Source organism: Maylandia zebra, linkage group LG1, assembly GCF_041146795.1.
Source record: "Maylandia zebra isolate NMK-2024a linkage group LG1, Mzebra_GT3a, whole genome shotgun sequence".
NCBI classification, from domain to species: domain Eukaryota; kingdom Metazoa; phylum Chordata; class Actinopteri; order Cichliformes; family Cichlidae; genus Maylandia; species Maylandia zebra.
Window position 1 is genome coordinate 34,561,915 of NC_135167.1, and position 20,337 is coordinate 34,582,251.

At 40.5% G+C, this 20,337-nt stretch overlaps 1 protein-coding gene across 1 annotated transcript; it reads left to right on the forward strand.

The window, feature by feature from the left end:
• Positions 1 to 11,937: 11,937 nt before the first annotated feature.
• Positions 11,938 to 19,882, forward strand: LOC101474301 (immunoglobulin superfamily containing leucine-rich repeat protein 2). Its single transcript, XM_004575141.5, has 2 exons — positions 11,938 to 12,179; positions 14,142 to 19,882. Exon 2 carries the CDS (start codon positions 14,152 to 14,154, stop codon positions 16,258 to 16,260), a length of 2,109 nt encoding a protein of 702 aa, XP_004575198.3. The 5' UTR covers positions 11,938 to 12,179; positions 14,142 to 14,151; the 3' UTR covers positions 16,261 to 19,882.
• Positions 19,883 to 20,337: the final 455 nt, after the last annotated feature.

Below are 20,337 nucleotides of genomic sequence, written 5' to 3' on the forward strand. Positions count from 1 at the left end.
AAAACTCGGATGTGGGAGGAGTTCGGAGAGGCCATGGAAAAAGACTTTCGGACTGCCTCGAAGAGATTCTGGCAAACCGTCAGACGTCTCAGGAGGGGAAAGCGGTGCTCTACCTGCGCTGTGTATAGTGCTGGCGGAGCGCTGCTGACGTCGACTGAGAAAATTGTCAGGAGGTGGAAGGAATACTTCGAGGACCTCCTTAATCCCACTGACACGTCTTCCGAGGAGGAAGCAGAGTCTGGGGATGAGGGGAATGACCCGCCAATTTCCGGGGGCGAGGTCACTGAGGCAGTTAAACTACTCCTTGGTTTCAGAGCCCCTGGTGTTGGATGAGGTCTGCCCCGAGTTCCTGAAGGCTCTGGACGTTGTAGGGCTGTCCTGGTTGACACGCCTCTGCAATGTCGTGTGGAGATCAGGGGCAGTACCCGGGGACTGGCAGACCGGGGTGGTGGTCCCCATCTTTAAGAAGGGGAGGGTGTGTTCCAACTACAGGGGGATCACACTCCTCAGCCTCCCTGGGAAAGTCTATGCCAGGGTGCTGGAAAGGAGAGTTCGTCCGCTAGCCGAACCTCGGATACAGGAGGAACAATGCGGTTTTCATCCTGGTCGCGGAACACTGGACCAGCCCAACCAGTCTACATGTGTTTTGTGGACTTGGAGAAGGCATTCGACTATGTCCCTTGGGGTGTCCTGTGGGAGGTGTTGCGGGAGTATGGGGTGTCTGGCCCATTGCTACGGGCCATTCGATCCCTATACAACCATTGCAAGAGCTTGGTTCGCATTGCCGGCAATAAGTCGGACTCGTTCCCGGTGGGTGATGGGCTCCGTCAGGGCTGCCCTTTGTCACTGGTTCTGTTCATAATTTTTATGGACAGGATTTCTAGGCGCAGCCAAGTGGCGGAGGGCTTTCGCTTTGGTGGCCTCAGAATCTCATCTCTGATTTTTGCGGATGATGTGGTTCTGTTGGCTTCATCGGGTGAATTACCTCCAGCTCGCACAGGAACAGCTCACAGCCGAGTCTGAAGCATCGGGAATGAGGATCAGCACCTCCAAATCTGAGGCCATGGTTCTCAGCCGGAAAAGGGTGGAGTGCCCACTCCGGGTCGGAGTGATGGGAGAAGGGAGCCGGAGATCGACAGACGGATTGGGGCTGCAGCTGCAGTAACGCGGACGCTGCACCGGTCCATTGTGGTGAAGAGGGAGCTGAGTGTAAAAGCGAAGCTCTCAATTTATCGGTTGATCTACGTCCCTACCCTCACCTATCACCACGAGCTGTGGGTAGTGACCGAAAGAACGAGATCGCGGATACAAGCGGCAGAAATGAGCTTCCTCCGAAGGGTGGCTGGCCTCTCCCTTAGAGATAGGGTGAGAAGTTCGGCCATCCGGGAGGGGCTCAGAGTAGAGCTGCTGCTGCTCCACATCGAAAGGAGCCAGCTGAGGCTCCTTTCGAGCCATCTGACAAGGATGCCCCCTGGGCGCCTCCTGGGTGAGGTGTTCCAGGCATGTCCCACCGGGAGGAGGCCCCGGGGCAGACCCAGGACACGCTGGAGAGATTATATCTCTCGGCTGGCCTTGGTGTTCCCCCGGATAAGCTGGAGGAGGTGGCTGGGGAGAGGGAGGTCTGGGCCTCTCTGCTTAGGCTGCTGCCCCTGCGACCCAGCCTCGGATAAAGTGGATGAAGATGGATGGATGTATTAACACACAGCTGAATGCTCCAGATGTAAAAAAACAAAACAAAACAAAAAACCCAACTACCAAAACTTCTCCTTTTATTTCACGCTTTTTGATCACTTCATCAAAAGTGCATTTGATTAACAGCACCTCACTGCTAAGTCATCTGGAAGCATTTTTTAACAGGACTTCATAGAGTCACATGAAAACTTTATATGAGTGTATTTTAACCAGTGCTAGGTCAAAGGTTTCCCTTATCCTATTAAATATTTCCAAGTCTACAAATTTACACCAGCATTTCTTCAGACAGTTATAGTCCCCAGTGGACACATTGTAATGACTGTAATGACTTGGCAGCTCTGCTGACCTTACCGTGTGGTTGACATTTGTGGTTTGAGTGAAATGTCTCAAGAACTATCAAATTAACTGCCGTTAAATTTAGTATTCATTAAATTCACCTTCAGGATTTTCTAGTTTTTCATCTAGGGTGTTGTTGCTCAAAACTTTTATCAATAATTTATTCAGTAATTGTTTCTCCAGCCAAATACCATCTTAAAAATAATACAACACTGCACCATAATGTAGATTGAAAACTATCACTTCACTTCGTCGCCATGCACTGACCCTAAGATGATGAAGTTAAATTGAACTAAATCTTTAGTCATTTTCTCTGTCATATTTCAGTGGCAGGGAAGCAGCTGCACTGACAAAACTCTTTTACAGGCTAGATTAGTCTTTCTTGGTCATTTATTTATTTATATTTATCATCTATTAATTTTCTGAACATGACTGTGTTTGTCAGTTACTTTTTCTGTAGGTTTCATAGCATTTGACACACTATACACCAGCTTATAATTACAGTGAAACATGATACAGAATATTAAAAACAAACAAACAATTAATCCAGTCACTAAACTGAGTGTAGTTTAATTAGTTTAGGAATCAATAATACATAATGCAACTGATTTATATTTTTTAATCACTTGTGCATGAAACACCTTTAGCAGGATTCCAAACTTAAAACTTAAATTTAATTATGACACTAAATCAGTGGTCAGAGGTGAAAGTAGTAGTAGTACACCTTAGGATTTCTAGGCGTACTACTACTACTTTCACCTCTGACCACCCTAAGGTGTACTACTACTACTTTCACCTCTGACCACTGATTTAGTGTCATAATTAAATTTAAGTTTTAAGTTTGTCCAACATTTGAATACCAAATAGCTGCAAAACTAACACCATTCCAATAAGCCTACATTTTGAGTGTATTTAGATAGAGCACAGATACCTTTATGGTAGATGCCATAAACTGTAAACCCTGCTAACTTTGGTGCAGAGGTGCTACAGCAGAATGAGCTCAAATCTGATGTGACATGGTTTGATCTCAATCCTTGATATGTGTATGTAGGTATATATTTACATGTACATATATGGGTCAGTTTGCATGATCTCATTCTACCATGTTTAATGTTTTACTTTTATAAATTTTATTTGCTGACCTCTAGAATATTCCTTTATTGACTTGTTTTTTCCCCCCAGTGTAACAACATTTAAGTAATTACAGCCACCTGTATAAACAGTTACATGTTTGTTTGCTGGTAACTAACACGTGAAAGTGCCCCACTAAGTATTTATGATAGATGTGATTAATTGTTTCTGTTTCTGTTTACAGTAGTTGTCTCTTCATTTATGAGGAATCTTCACTTTACAACCCCAATTCCACAAAGCTGGATCACAAATGCAAATAAAAACCGAATGCTATGATCTGCACGGTGGCACAGTGGTTAGCACTGTTGTCGCACAGCAAGAAGGTCCTGAGTTCAATTCCACCATCAGGCCGGGGTCTTTCTGTGTGGAGTTTGCATGTTCTCCCCGTGTTTGCGTGGGTTCCCTCCGGGTACTCCGGCTTCCTCCCACCGTCCAAAGACATGCAGCTTGTGGGGATAGGTTAATTGATTAATCCAAATTGTCACTAGGTGTGAATGTGAGTGCAAATGGTTGACTGTCCCTGTGTGTTGGCCCTGCGACGGACTGGCGACCTGTCCAGGGTGTACCCTGCCTCTCGCCCTATGACAGCTGGGATAGGCTCCAGCGCCCCCCGCGACCCTGAAAAGGATAAGTGGAAGCGAATGGATGGATGGATGCTATGATCTGCAAATCTCATAAGCCCATATTTTATTCACAAATGTTCACAAATCAAATCTTTCCCATGTTCAGCAAAAATTACCGTGGACATTGGGCCAGGTAAAAACAGATATACTTTCACCACACAGAAAACTCAGTATTTGAGCTCAATATGGGTCACTGAGCCATTAATCACACTTTGTAGTACACCTTTGTGTTTTAATGCATAAACAGGGTCAGTGTGTCATCAGAAGCTAACTGTACCAGTAACCCTGCAAAGCATCTGGAAAAGCAAGACCTTTTTTTTAATGAGTGGTCAGGCTTTCTGGCCAAAATCAAAAAATACTGGATTAGAAAAGAAGCAGTTCAATTAAATGTAAAGAAAACCTTAACAACAAGCCTGATGGCAGCAACACTTTGCTTTTTTGTTGTTTGGCTGCGACTTGCACAAGAAGCATTGAATTCAATAAACAACTTCAAAAAACAGAAAATGACTGCTTTAAGTATTTACTAAAATGTTGTTTATAAAGAAATGGTCAATTAAAACTCTCCACTGAGACTTGATAAAAACAATAAACTTGAGATAACAGCAGAAAGACAAGTTTTCTCTTTTTTCACTTTGATGCAAACTATTACTTGATGTGAAAGCAAATCGTGATTTTATTTTGTTTAGACTAGAAGAGATGCTCCTTCATGTTTTGCGACATATTTGCCATCATGCACTTGTAAAGGGAGGAGTATGCATAAAAGGACTGTGGTGCCATCTGCTGGTAAATTCACCTCTTTGCAACAAAAATGTAAACCAAAAAAAAGAGTAAAAAACAATGTAAAAAAAAGGTCTCTTTTTCTCTTTATCTGCTTTAAACAACAAACCCCAGACACATTGCCAGTGTGCCTATGAATCTCTTTTAATCACCCTGAAGGAAACTGTTTCCAGGGCCTACTCCGTGGATCGGCTTCCTCCGAGGCGTGGACGTCTATCAGCAGAGAATGTACCTTCACCTATCAGCAGAGAATGTCCCTTAGTCTGTAACACAGTCAAATATATTCTCAAGTAATATTCAAGCATGCCATTCAGCGTGTTAGTACGAGCAGCTCGGGAGCAGCCTGGGAGAACAAGAAAACAGAGACTGCTTTAGATTGTCTTCCCAAAGTGACTCAACTTTATTCACAAGTACAACAGTTTATATAGAGGGTAAAATTCATGAGACAGCAGATTTATCAGTTTAAACCAGTACAGACCAAGATAAGGGAGCGTCTTCCTGCCCTTGGGTGAAGAAGCATCCTTTGTGTAGTTTATTAGTTCAGCTACAATTGTGATTATCTCAGCGACATATTTTCAAGGCACAAAACGAAGAGTTCTTACATTAGTGAAATCTGAAACAAACCATTTGGCCTTCAACAGGCGTCTAAAAGATTAAGAAACTAATGTAGCTGAGGGAGTGATCTCTGTGGTATTTCAACCTTGTACCAGCCTGTGATTCTCACACATCAATTCTTGGGTCAAAGAGAAAAACACTGAAACAAAGGGGCCTTATTGAATGACAGAGTTTTCCTGCATAATGTCACTATAAAACAATATCCAGTAAATGCTCCCATGGTACTAAAATACCTAACACACCCTGTTTCCATGTCTTTAGTATTTAAATAAACAAACAGGAACTTGAAATTAATAAAACTGTACAGTGTCAAAATCATTAAAATAAAGACTGTGTTGCTTTTCTTTACTAAAAATGAAGATTATGAGATCGCATTTAAGCTAAACGGCTCTTAAAACATACCTCTCTTTCAAAAACCATCACAAAGAATACCACGTCAAATTTCAAAGACACATTATTGTTATGTACTTACTGTCTTTTTAGCCATGTACACATTTGCATTACAATGGAATGCCAATATAACTAAATATAACTATGAAAACGCTGTGGTATGAAGATAATATCCTCTCAGGATATTCAATCCAGTAATACACAATATTAAAGAAAGAAAAACCCAATGTGATGAGATGAACAGGAAGAGACTTCTGACAGACCCAGCTTCAGGTCTTGGCTGTCACTGGCTGTGACCAGGTGGGATGTGAAGACCTTAAACAACAACCAGGAATTTCAGTGGAAGAGTTCCAGATGAGACCCAGCAATAATGATTCTCAATACACAAGCCAGGTAACATTGAGTCCATGGTAATACTGCAAAATTCAAATTTATTTTAGCACAAGCTCTACAGCCACTGTAAAATAAACTATGAAACACTTACTCGGGAGGAATGATTTCTGGGCTTTTGGTTTCATTTTGTTGACGATAGAGCCATAGAGCTAATCACAGAGAGTAAAGAGTAAAAGAAGAAAGAAGCCTGACACTGATTTATGCCTCTTTTCTACAACATACATAACCCCTTTAACTACGGGTGACCACAGTAGTTCTGCTGGTAACTCAAACATGTTGGTGATCAGTTAAAATTCACTGATGATCAAACCCAGTTGCATTACGAAAAACATGTTTTTAAAAATGAATTTATTTGATTTTGTGATTTACAGAGAAAAACATGGTAAATGTTTCATTTCAGCTTAACGTATACGTTAAGCTGAAATGAAACATTTACCATGTTTTTCTTCACACTTATTTGATTGTATTGTTTCATGACACAGTGTGGGCCATGTTTTCCTGAATTTTTACAAGAAATAGCTTTCCATACTACCAGATCATTTCACAGAGACAACAGAAAACCTGACAGGACGTGATACTGTAGTCCTCCCTGCATCTGGCCCAGTGATGCTACAGTTGCTGCCTGCTAATTGAAAACATGACTTCTCTTTGATTTCATATGCCTCATTAGATTTGAAACCAGGCTTTTGTGCTCAGGAAATGGCAGATCACATCTAAACATGATAAAACTGACCTCATGTTGAACATTGCACTGTTGCCTCAGAAGGATGGATTACACAGTGTGCAGCTTTAAGACAGACTCAAATAGAACAAACTGTGCACCATTTAAAGTTCATTATGACTTCTGGTACTGTATGTTTAATTCACTGAGCTATTCTAGTGGATTATTCTACTATTCACTCATTTGATGTTATTAAACTGGTCTAATGATGCCACACATGAAACAAATCCAGACTGGGAGCTGGTCCAACAGATGAGGGGCCTGAAAGCTCAAGGCTCTGCCTCCCATTTTACTTTTAGATATCCTAATAAACACAAGTAAACCAGCAGTCTGAGAGCAAAGTGCTCTATTGGGGTGATATGGTTTTATAATCTTATTAAGATAAGATGGGGCCTGATTATTCACGACTTTGTACATGATGAGAAGAATTTAAGCCAATGAAGAGTCTGGGCGAAATGTGCTCTGTGTTACTAGAGCACATTGTCAGTGCTCTCACTGCAGCATTTTGGATCAGCTGAAGGCTTTTCAAAGACTTTTTAGGACAACTTGATAATAATGGTGGTGCAGCCTTAATTATTAATTATTTTACAGAGTCAGTCTAAAACAGGATATTACAAATTTTAGAGATATTGTGCAGATGGAAGAAAGTCCTACATATTTGTTTAATATCTGTATACTGGAGGACATATCCTGGTCAAAAAAAAAACCTCCAAGCTTCCTCTCAGTGTTACTGGAGGCCAAGGTAATGCCATCCAGAGTAACAATCTGGTTAGGTACCATATTTCTAAATTTTTAGGGCCGAGTACAATAACCTTTGGATTTAGAAAGAGACAATTGGAGGTCATCCAGGTCTTTATGTCTTTAAGACATTCATGCAGTTTAACTATTTGGTGTGTGTTAACTCACTTAAGTTAACTCAGGAAGAAAGAAAAAGAAAGAAAAAAAGTCTAGATAAATATCAATGGTACTGAAAATAGCTGTCCATAATGCTACGTCTGTGAGATGGCTTGTGTGTTATAAGCCTTTATGAGTCATTTATGAGTCATTTTTTCTCTAATGGTAAAATTTTTATTTTTAGAGAAATTCATGAAGTCATTACTAGTTCATGTTAAAGTGCTTGGCTAAACAGAGCTCGGACATTTTGTCAGCCTGGCCACAGTGCTGGAGAAAACGTTAGGGTTGTTCTTGTTTTTTCAATCAGTGATGAATAATAAGCTTTACAGTGGGCTTTAAAAAAAACAAAACAAAGCAGTAAACTATCTTTCCAGGCTAAATGATCTTCTAAATTAGTGAGGTGCCATTTCCTCTCTAGCTTACAAGTTATATCCTTTAGATCAGCGGTCCCCAACCTTTTTTGCACCATTGACCGGTTTAATGTATTTTCACGGTGTCGGGAGTAAATACAACAAAATAAAATGATACGACCAAGACAAAAACTGTGGTATTTTGTAAATATAATAATAAACCCGAATTCACTGTGTAATTGTGTAACTTTATTAGCAGTGTCCTCCTGAAATGCACCAACAACATTGAGCGTAACATCCTCCTCTCTGCCGCTCAATGCTCTCTGGTCGGTATGGTAATGCACAAAAATTTATTTCAAAATAAGACACACAACTACAACCCGGGAAAAGACCCAGGGAAACCCCCCTCCCAACTCACTGTACATATATATAGCACTGACGTGATCCCTGTTGTAAATAAATCTCCTTTTGTTCTCTTAGAAAGAACTGTCTGCGCGTGAGTCCGTTCAGTAGCCATGACACCACTGCTGGCACTGTCATCTCATTAGAGGGCCACTTTAGTGTTCAAATAGTACAAAACAAACAAGAAAACACCCTCCAATATTTCCAAAAATTGTTTTTTTATATTTCAAATATTGTATAACAAGACAAAACTGCAAACGTGAACCTATTTTTTGTTTTCTCATCACTCCTTACTAACTGAAGCTTTTTACACACTGGTACTCTCTTTCTGGTCAGATGTGGCAGCACTTCTGCTTTAATTTTGTTCGTATTTAACAAAATAAAAATGCAGACATAAGTGTACAAATTAGTTTTCGACTGCTGCTGAAAATTGTTTTCTTTACAAATAACTCTCTTACTGCCAGTCCCTCAACATGTTTGTACTGTTTGCTCATATTATCTTCATATTAAATAATTTTTAGCCTTTCAAAGAACTTGTTTTAACATTGCACTCAACAACAAACAAATCCTCCCTAACAAACCGGTAACTTTAAGGGCCAAATTGCATTATATTTTTTCACGTCAATATACCTGCTGTAGGGGGTGACATGGGCTGCAAGTGGTCACCGGGCTACAAGTTTGAAACCCCTGATTTAGGCCATACTGAGTGTTCACAAGAGCACATGTCATCTCAAATACAGACTTTATAACACAAATATTAAATGAAATGGTAAGGCATCCTAACAGACCCTGAATGCATCACATACATATTGATATTGTTTTGTCCTCTTAGGTGTGACAAAAAGCCAAACAAACCTCGTCAAAGTTCAGATCAATGTCTTATTAAACTATGAGAAAGAATTAGCATTCATTATGCCATGGTCTTAGAAAAAGTACATTTAAACTGAATCCTTTCAGTTTTGGAGTAACTTTGCCAGAATTAGCAAAACCAGAGACTCAAAACATTCTTTTCAAAAGGTTTTTTTTTTAACCATAAGGTGGCAGACTTTTACCAGAAATTTTAAGTCTAGCACAACATGATTCAATCTTTTCTTCTATGTAAGAAGAATATTTCATAAGAAATTATTCCATTGTGTACTGGTGTTACATGCAGTAGATCTGTGTGTGTGTGTGTGTGTGTGTGTGTGTGTGTGTGTGTGTGTGTGTGTGTGTGTGTGTGTGTGTGTGTGTGTGTAGTCTTGCTCTTGAGAAGCCAGCGTGCACGGGGCCTCACTCAGTAATAACCTGGTTAAGAGCTACTTGGTCAGTTAGTGTGTGAAGCAGCCCTGAGAGTTTAGAGCTGTTGTGATGTGATTTGTTTGAGCCTAGTATTGTTTTAGTGCTGCTAGTGAGGAGCTTGGGTTTGTTTCTCTTTTGTTTAACCATTTCTTTTTTCTTTTAGGATATTTAGGTTTGTATTTAGCTGATACAGTGACACAGCCATCTCTTCATGTTGGGTTTGTTGTCTGATGGTGTGCTATATTCTTTATATATCATTTTTGTCTGACCTGTCAGGGACTACAGATGGAAAATAGCCTTCTGGATAAATCTGGCATATTTACACTGGTATATGTTCATCAATATGCACTGTCCTTTTTAAATAAAAATAAAAATAAATAATGAAAGCTTACTCTTTATGTACACCACTCAGTTTGACTTCTGTCTTTCCTGGCTCTTACTTCTCATTTCATCTTCTAGCCCTTGTTTGGGGATGTAGCAATTGGTTAAGACATTTGCCCTTCATGAAAAAGATCCCTAGTTTGAGATGTTTATATCTCAGGGGGCATAAGCTAATATGTGCCTCATATTGGTCTCAAGCCTGGGTAAATGAGAGCATCAGGATCAACATCCAGCATAAAGTCAGTGGTAAATCAAATATACGGATGTACTGTGAGGGGAATAAGGAGCATCCAAATACCTTTTATTTTTATTTTGAAAAATGACTTTGAAACAAATATCTGGTTGTTTGTTTTTTGTGTTTTAATCTGTGCTTTCATAGGTACCAAAGTAAATTGGTGAATAACATGAATCACATTATATGTTTAACATTATCTTGAATAATGTTGATATCAGTCCACTCCATTTCAAGTCAGAAGCTGATATTCTTGAGTTCCCAGTCAGAATTTTCAAATGGACCTTTAATAAGTCATATTTCCAACTCGGAAAGTTGGAGCTTTCCCAATAACTCTGTGTTCACAATCCAAGATAGCAGCAGTGCACATAAACAGCAGTAAAACTGTCAACCTTGTAATCTGTACTGCAACTGCTGTGTATAATAAGCTGGGCCAGTTCCCAACAACTGTCGCCTCAAGGCACAACCAGCCGAAGTCCCCTTTCTGTCAGCGTAAAGGAGTTTAACTACATATTTAAAACCTGAGATATCTTAATACAATAAAAATAAATCTAATCTCAATTTTTCTACATGATAAAGAAATGCTGCTGAAGAAATTTAAAAAGTAAATAATCTGTCAGTGCGACTTTTTCTTCTTAAATTGGAAGAAATAAACATGTGCAGTTACGGAAAAAGTTCTGGTAGTTCATAGCACAGGCTGTCTTGTAATTATGACACAGAAAGTCACTGAGTTCTTTTTCTTTTACTTAAGTACTCTGATGTAGGATGAGTATAGCAAAAGCTGTAATGTTTGACAGAAAATTTTGTCAAATGTCCAGAACTGATGTCCTCCTTCACATTTTCCAAAGCCATGAAGCTGGGCCAGATTGGAGTCTTTGCTGGGCCAGTTCTGGCCCATGTGCCTTATTTTGATACCCCTGCCAAAAGCAAGGGTCTAGGTTCTACTTGCTGCATTGTTAGTGATGCCTGAGCAGTGCTTCCTAATCTAAATTTTTCTGAATTTGTTGCTGTGCTAGACTGAACACAGGAGTATATCCCTCACAGCTCCAGATCCCAAGGCAGCTGAAAGACCTCTCTTGCTGAACTGTATACACTCACTCAGCTCCCCATCCTGTGTTTCAGAGTGGTACTAGATAAGATTAAAGCCGGCCCTGTTTCAACTTGGTAGAAATGCACCAACCTCTTCGCTATGATCATATACTGGTTCTCTGTTTTTAAGGTCTAGGTCATTTTCGAAGGTTTAAAATCTTTTAATGCTTTTTCCTTTGATATTTCAGATATTTTAACATTGAAGTCTGAGTGAAATGTTTTGTTTTGGAGCCAGGTTTAAGTGGGCATGAGAGGAACTTGGTTTTGTTTGATATCAGAAAACGTGATGCTGTGTGTTCAAAACCTCTTTCCTGCTTCAGATTAAGGTTTAACGACTATTTCACACAATTTCTGGGGAAACCATCAGAAGCACAAATACGTATTTACAGATGCTAACTACAACTAACTAACTGTAACTAACTAAGTACGATAAGTAAGCAAGCTTTGAAATACACATGAAGACTTGATGAATAACTATCTGGCTGATCAGCAGGATAATCGCTGGCTGCTGCTGTCATGATTAAGCAGCTCTGCCACATTTAAAGAGCTCTCACATCAGTCGCCATGTATTTCAAACCAAGCCGGTCAATTCCCCTTTAAATTTATTTTTTTTTGGGGGGGGGGGGGAGACACTGGTGCAGTTCTGTCCGGGGCTGAGGATGAGTAGGGGAGATGTGTATGTGTGTGTGAGGAGGGGGGATACCTCAGTTTGACATATATCCCAGGAGACACGCGTGTTTTCATCATGTAGAGGCAGCCAGAGAGCCGAGCTAAGTCACATTCAGCTTTAAACTTCCATCCGGCCTGAAGCTCGCGGTGCCGTGACTGCAAACAGCGGCTTCTCTGCAGAAACAAGCAAAACAAATCACACGCAGGTAAGCACGTCACCGGGTTTAGGGCCGCTAACGCAGAGAATAGGTGTGCTCTTTCCTCCCGCATTATTTTTACATGCTGACCCAACGTCGAAGTCTCTGCGCACAGGAAAACTTTGGTGTTTTGGTCGACCAACAGCGGGTGGCGAGCTTCACAGTTTCTTTCACAGCGACATTACAGGGTGCGTGGACGCAGACGCGCTGCTCATCTTTCAGAACCAAGGACAGAGGCTGCTGCGTAGTTTGAAACCAAAGGCTTTCCCCAGCGGCCCAGCACTCAGCTCCACCACTGCTGCTTTGAAGGATACACTGACTCACTGTAGTTTGTCAGCGCATACCTTCGAAGCTTCGAAAATTACATCGTTGTCACTGTTTTCTTTTCTTTCCTGATTTTCCAGACGCTACAGGGCTCCTCCTTGTTTGCCATTTCCGATAGAAACGTGTTTAGTCAGAGTACAGAGCTGGCATGAGAGAAAGCCACGAATGCGTGAAAATATTTAAAGAGAAATAGAGAAGAAACTTGAGGAATATCAGCGGTGGGGCATTCTTTCTCCAGTACAGTTTGTTTTATGTGAATCGCAGAAAGAACAAAAGTGAGACGGCACGGTGTAAAACAGGTTAGCATTGTATTGTAAATGGATTAATAACTCATGCTTGCTAAATATTATTTCATGTTCTCTGCATGGAACAGTGTCTGTGTCTCTGCAGGAACTGTAGTGAGATTTCTCCACAGCTTTTCGTGTGCCTGCAGGAGATGGATCAACTTTAAGCGTTCAACAGTGACATTTACTGAGCCAGAGAAATAACTGAGAAATTAACATTTTGCTGGACCGGACTTTACCACTGTTAAAAATTTCTCCATTTGTGGATAATTGCTCTCAAAGTTGTTCGCGGGAGTCCCAAAGGGCTAGGAATTGCTTTGTAACACTTTCCAGACTGATAGATGTCAGTGGCTTTGTTTCTAAGTTGTTTCTTTAGATGATGGTATGGTCAATCTGTCTGTCACTGTTAAAATTATAAAAACTGTGAAAAAAAAGTGACAGTTTTGCTTTTGTATCTGTAGGAATTCCAATGCCTAAGTGAAATTTCTCCATAGTTAGTCTTGTATCTGCAAGAGATGGGCTCAGTTAGAGCATCAGTAACATTTACTGAGCCAGAGACACTCTGTAAATATTTGAGACTTTATATTTTTGGTTTAATTTTGTTTGCTGGCCAGGATCTTAAACATTCAAACTTCACTGCTTTTGGCTTTTAATTGAGAACAATTTGAAGTCATAGAGCAGTATTCCAGCTGGAACCACCTCTGTGCTGTTTTAACAGAAAAAGCTTCATTTTATTTTAATTCCATGAATTCTAAAGATTATCAGTCCTTTCAAGCTATGAAGCAAATTATTTAAATGATGTTTTGTGTGCATTTCCTTTCCATGTAAAGTCTCAAGCACAAATACACAGTTTGGCTAAAAGTAAGGTGATCTGTAAGCTCATTGTATCAATGGTGTAAATGTTGGGAAAATTAGATTTTTTGTGTAGCTTCTGTCGGGCTGCAGACTGACAGAGAGAGCAGTGTGCACGCTTGTTAATGCAGTCAGGACTTTCTCCAGCTTTTTGAACTCATTTGGAGACTCTCTGAATGATTTACAAATCTGTCTTGGATTATATAAACACGCTCCATTTTCATGTTGTTTATATGCCAATGTTTCTTCTTTTTAATATTGTCTTTTACAGCACTGTGAAAAAGTATTTGCCTGTTTTTTAGTTTTTTGCATATTTGTCACACTTACATATTTCACATCATCAGACAAATGTTCAAGTTAAACAAAGATAACCAGAGTTAATACAAAATCCAGTTTTTAAATGATGGTTTTATTTTTTTTAAAAATCAGGAAGGGGCGGATACTTTTTCGCAGCACTTTTTATCCGATTTAATGCACTCACTAACAGATGGACTGTGACTCCATTTTACAGGAACAGAAGAATGGCAGCTACATACATCCTCCTCTTCAGTTTGTGGGTCTCTACAGCCTTCACCACAGGACTGATCTGCCCTCAGCTCTGCACCTGCTCGGTTAAATACAGCCGTCTCTTTGCAGATTGCTCCTACAAGGAGCTAGATAAAGTCCCAGAGGGTTTTCCTCCCAGTGTTGCGACCATTAGTCTCTCTGCTAATAAAATCAGTGTACTACTTCTGGGGACATTTGACAATGTCACCAGGTTGATTTCCTTGTGGATGTCACACAATGAGATTGTGTCCATTGAACAGGGGGCGCTTGTGCCTTTGGTTCATCTGCAAAACTTAGACATCAGCCACAATAAAATAGTAGACTTTCCTTGGGAGGATCTACAGAACCTCACGGGACTGTATATGCTGAAGATGAATCACAATGAGATGGTCAGCCTGCCAATGGACGCCTTCTCCAACCTGAAAGATCTGAAGTCTCTTCGGCTCAACAATAACAGATTTGTGACCATAGCTGAAGGAACATTTGAAGGTTTGCTGTCTTTGTCACATTTGCAGATTTATAATAATCCATTCGCTTGCACCTGCTCCCTGGAATGGTTCAGAGTTTGGATTTCAACAACCACCATATCACTCACTGAGCACAGTCCCATCACTTGTGCAACACCAGAGAAATTTAAAGGAATGGAGATCAGGAAACTGCCTGAGACAAAATGTACAAGCCCCAATGTCACAGTATGGACTGAGCCAGATAATGCACAATTCTATGAGGGCAGCAAACTGGTCTTGACTTGTGATTTCAAAGGAAACCCAAAACCACTAGTCCTGTGGAGCATTCACAGCAAAAGCCGAAAACAGGAGCTGGCTTTGTTGTTTGCTGAGGAGGGCTCTGCAGAATCCAGCGAGGACTCCTCGGCGTCCTACGAGTCGGATTCAGTCAAAGTCTTTAATAACGGCACACTTCTCGTTTCAAACCTCAGGAAGGAAGATGGGGGCAACTACAGCTGCTCTGCCACAAATGAGCTTGGAAGAGCGGAGGATTCAGTTTTAGTTGAGGTGATGGCGCTGTCTACACCAACACCCACGAAGCAAATGACCACAGTACCCAGTTACACTAAAACAAACCCTTCTACACGCCAGGAAACAGTCAAAGCATCTGCTTTTAATGCCGTGCAGAGAAAAAAAATTACGAGCATCATACCCACTCACCGACCAACTGCAAACAGTGTTTCCGAACCTAATGAGGATTTAACAAAATATCTATCTAGCAAATGTGGCTTGACGGCTAATACGAGCTATATTTCAAGCCCTGTCTCAAACGGGAGCCTAGATGACATTAAATACATGTTTGACTTTGGTGTGATTGCATTAGGAGTGTCAGAAACACAGGCAACAGTGCGACTCAATCCTCTTCTCATGGCCAGACAAAAGGGCAACCAGGCAGCTGATGCCACCTCTGACAACAAAGAGCACCACGGCCTTCCAGACATCTCAGAAAAAGCCCCTTCAAATGGCTTGTATCTGTGCGTCACCGCGGACCTAAAACATTCTGCCGTGCAATGGTCGAAGATCAGGGATGGCGTCAACTCGTATCAGTTCAGCGGTTTGCGACCAGGCACCAACTACTCCCTCTGCCTGACCTACAGAGGGGAGGACTGTGAGGTCCACGTGCTGTTCACCACAAGAAGGAAGGTGCCAAACCTTTTCATCATCATCTCAGTCAGCATCTGCCTCCTGACCGTGTCCACTGTGCCTCTGCTCGGGGCTACGTGCTTCCACCTGGTGTACAAGTACCGCAGCAAGACCTACAAGCTGATCCTTAAGGCCAAAGACCAGTATCACATAGAGAGGAACCTCACCACCAACTTCAACATCTACGCACCTCACGCCGAGTCTCTGAAGAAGATTGACAGCAGCCAGCTGGATGAAGAGGAAGACGAGACGGAGAGCGGAGATGGGGACAAGGAGGCTGATACGGAAGAGAGTGTGGTGACTGACTCCTTTACTTTGTCTCAGTGCAGGGGGAATTTGGACGACTGTGAGGTGGGATCTGAGTACAGTGACAGGCTGCCTCTGGGAGCTGAAGCAGTGAATATTACAACTAATTACAAATATCCCAGTCAGTAACTTGTCAAGTCAAGTCAAGTCAAGTCAACTTTATTTGTCAATTCTGCCACATGTACAGGACATACAGAGAATAGAAATTTCGTTACTCTCAAACCCTAGTGATTAAAAATGCAAATAAAATAATTAAAAAGTAAATATCACTACCTGTGATATAATGTAACTTGCTTTCGTAACATCCCCACCACCTCAAAATTACAATCCCACACAACTAAATGACATCCTCCAGAATGATTGTATTTGTTTCATTAATACTGATTGTAATTAACATATCAGTTATATTTTCACCTTTCTCTGATGCTCCATTTTTTAGCAATTATGTAAATATTAGCTGCGCAAGACCAGTCTCCATGGAATTTAACCCAAACCATGATAATTTAAATCAAAAGGTTCCACGGAGGAGCTGAAACACAGTGTCCTGGTTTAAATTATCGTAGATGATGACTTTGGAAACCATATTTCCCCTAAAATGTGACTACTGATGTAGTTTATGAATAATAAACTACATCAGTTAATCAGTTAATCCAAGATAATTAAATTATGAATTTAATTATCTTGGATCCAGGATTGTTTATCATTTGTTTATTAATTGTTATGTTGCTTCATTTGTTGGTGCCATTCAGTTTCATAGAAATATGACTTTACTATACTCGCTTGAAACAACAATCCATGCTGCAGCATTCAATGATTGGATGGGCAACTGGTTGCCTGTCTATTGATCACTTGTGGAAATTTTCCAGACACTCCAGTGCAGCAAATAGGACAACAACGCGCTGATAAAATCCCCTCCATCAAAGCAGGAATTGTCTGTACACTTCTACCTTGTTAAGAGATGACTTGAAAATTATTATTTTAAAATTTGGAAAGAAGTTTCTCTTCTTGGTGAGAACATGATTATCACCATGGTGACCATTGATTGATCTTAGCACTAAACAACTAAAGGTAAAAAGAGTTCATTTGGTCATTTTCACACATGTAAGAGAAAATAGGGGATTGTCTGTACAGATGTGTATTTACTACTGAAAACACTCCTCCTGCACATTGTGAGGAGCGTGCAGGAGGCAGGATGTGATGTTCATCACCGGGCACACTATCGCCTGCTCTGTTCACACGTGGGCAAACCACGCAGTGTGTAGACTTTCTAATATCACGCTTGTAGGGTGAAGTGTATTTAATGCAGAGATCTGTTCTGCCTGGTGAAGTTCGAGGTTACAGTGAATTTACGAAAACTGTAATAAAAAGTTGGAGAAAGTTGAAGAAAGAAAGCAAACTGAAAAGCATAGAGGACGCATGCACTGTGACCACATCTGCAGAATTCCTGGTTTTCTTCTTTGAATAAAAAAAATCTTTTACATTTTTAAATGTGCACCTAGATACTAGAGGTGCAACGATACTCGTATCGATATTGAACCGTTCGATACAGTGCTTTCGGTTCGGTATGCATATGTATCGAACAATACAAAATTTTTAATTTATTTTATCAACTTTCCTTCTTACGATGCTGTCTGTGTTGAGCGCTCAGTGGATCTGCGCACGACAGTGCAGCCTAGGCAGAGTAGTCGAACGCAGATTCACTGAGCGCAGGGCGAGCTAGCGAGACAGAAGTTAAGCTCTCCTTGCAACATGGCAAATTGAACCTCCCCCACCCTCATTCAGATCTGGCGTTTGGAACTATTTTGGTTTTCATGTGACGTATGACCCTGAAGGTAAGCGCGTCATGGACTAAAGTAAAACAGTATGTTGGATGTGCCACGCAATGCTCAATTACATTGGTGGGAACTAGTGTGTTAGCGCAATTAACTCGTTAACGTGTTGGCCGTCCAGCCCCATGCACAGGGTGGTCCGCGATAGCTCGTTAACGGAGATTTGCCGTGTTGTGGCGTTAACGTCATTTCAATGAGATTTACACTGACAGCACTGGTGGGAACACAACGAATATGACTGCACATTTACGCCGACAGCATCCTAGTGCAAAGACAAGTGGAAGCAGACAAAAACAACAAGCACGCATGCTACAAACTTTACCCGTGTCATTTAGACAGCCGTTAGCACATGATTCTCCTTATGGGGACCTGATATGTTTAATATGCTGCTGAGAATATAGCCCAGAAGAAGCGTATAGTATAGCTTTTATTTTGGAAAGAGCCATTTCTCTGTAATAAACTCTCTTTTCCAAAGATGAGTGATTCCTCAATCAGATATATATATATTTTTTTTTTTATTACTTTGTTGTTTCAGCAACATTAAATTTAAAAACTGTACTTTTGGGGTAAAATATATATTTATAATTTTAATAAATGACAAATTAAAAAGGCATGAACATTTTTTTTGTATCGAAAAAATATCAAACCGTGACACCAAAGTATCGAACCGAACCGTGAATTTTGTGTATTGTTGCACCCCTACTAGATACAGATCTACACGAAAATACACATATACACACATGCACACAATAGCAAGTATACTATTCAAACGTCTTTTTAAAAATTTATTTCAGTACTGGTGATCTTGAGAAAGAAAAAAAAGCCCCACAAAACATGCACGGACTTGACCAAATTTTAGTAACTCTATCCCAGTAAATGCTGTTTACATAAAATCAGAAAGTTACGAGTTAAAAATTCACAGTATGACCAAAACAGCAAGAATAAAATCTTCTGTGGTGTGAAGGTAAAATTTCCACAGTAGGGACTGAATATCTATTAATAATTTCAAAGTGCACACTATGACTAACCAACACTAAGTCCTGCATGTAAATGTTTTTTTCAGACCAGTTATTCAACGGTTATATCCACGTTTACATGAGTGCAGGTATGACAAGAAATGGAAGCCTATGTAACCTCAGAAACGTTGATATCGCATTCATTTTTAAGCACTGTTGCTAAACCTGTTTCTAGATAACAGTAGGCGGGTCATGGATGAGAGCACACGTTTCTGCCTGTCAGGATGAGTACAACAGTCACAATCAAGGTTTGATTAAGGGAAAAAAAATGACTTGTGTCACATATGAATTGCAGCGCAAAGCAATGTGCGTAGTGAAATCAGTACTAACAAATATGCCTATGTTCTGCTTTAAAGTAAATGTGTGTGCTTCTATTAGGAGTGTAGTGGCTTAAAATAGAAATTTAATAAAAAATCACTTAATGGAGTTTAAATGTTAATGAAAACTGTGTTGTTTCATAAAAAAAAACATCAAATCTTTGTGTACTGCAGCTGTGAGCATTTTGTTCAGCTATACGGTAAACATGTCCAATAAGGAGAAGTGTGTTGACTCCAAATATAAGGCTGCTTTAAACAGACTCCATCGTGATAAAATGTAGACACCCTACTCCAAATGTAGAAGCACCTATGAGTGTGTGTGTGTGCTCTGTTATTGCTCTGTTGTATCTGGGTCATGTGTCCGTCCTGCTGTTTTTCCCAGGGCACAGTGTTAGAGGACCTGCATGCTGCCTGTTGTGGAGTCACAGTATGTTGTGTCTTATAAATGGCCCAAATAATAACTTTAGATCAGTATTTCTTGTTGTCTATTTTCTGTTTTTTTTATCCCTGTGATAAAGGGAACAGTATGTTTTTACCAAAGTGTTTAAATATTGTAACTGCCCTATGTGCCTCAATAAAGTTTGAAAAAACCCCACATTGTTTTCCTCTCTCTCAAAATTCAAAGTGGGCTACGACATGCTGCCAGCACAGCTGTCAGTGTACCTTGGCATACCTACAGTATATTCTCCAAGTCCTTCTAATCCACATAGCAGGGGCAAAGCGCCATTCTTCAAACAAATGTCATGCTTTTGATGCCATGGTGGACAGCACGCTAACGTGTCTAACCCTGTGAAGGCCATAGCATATAATTTGTGTCATATTTATATTCATCAGATTATTCAGTAACCAGTCTTGGGATGTGGCTGGAGTCATTCCTTTCAGAACATAAATGTTTCATGACAGGATAAAGATGATCACTCAGAACAACTTTTAATTGATGCTTAGTGATGAAATGGAGCAATTGAGAGTGGACCTAAGAGAACGCCCGCAGCAAAGAAGTACCCATACAGTTCAAGCATTCTGGCCTGTACTTCTCGTGTAACT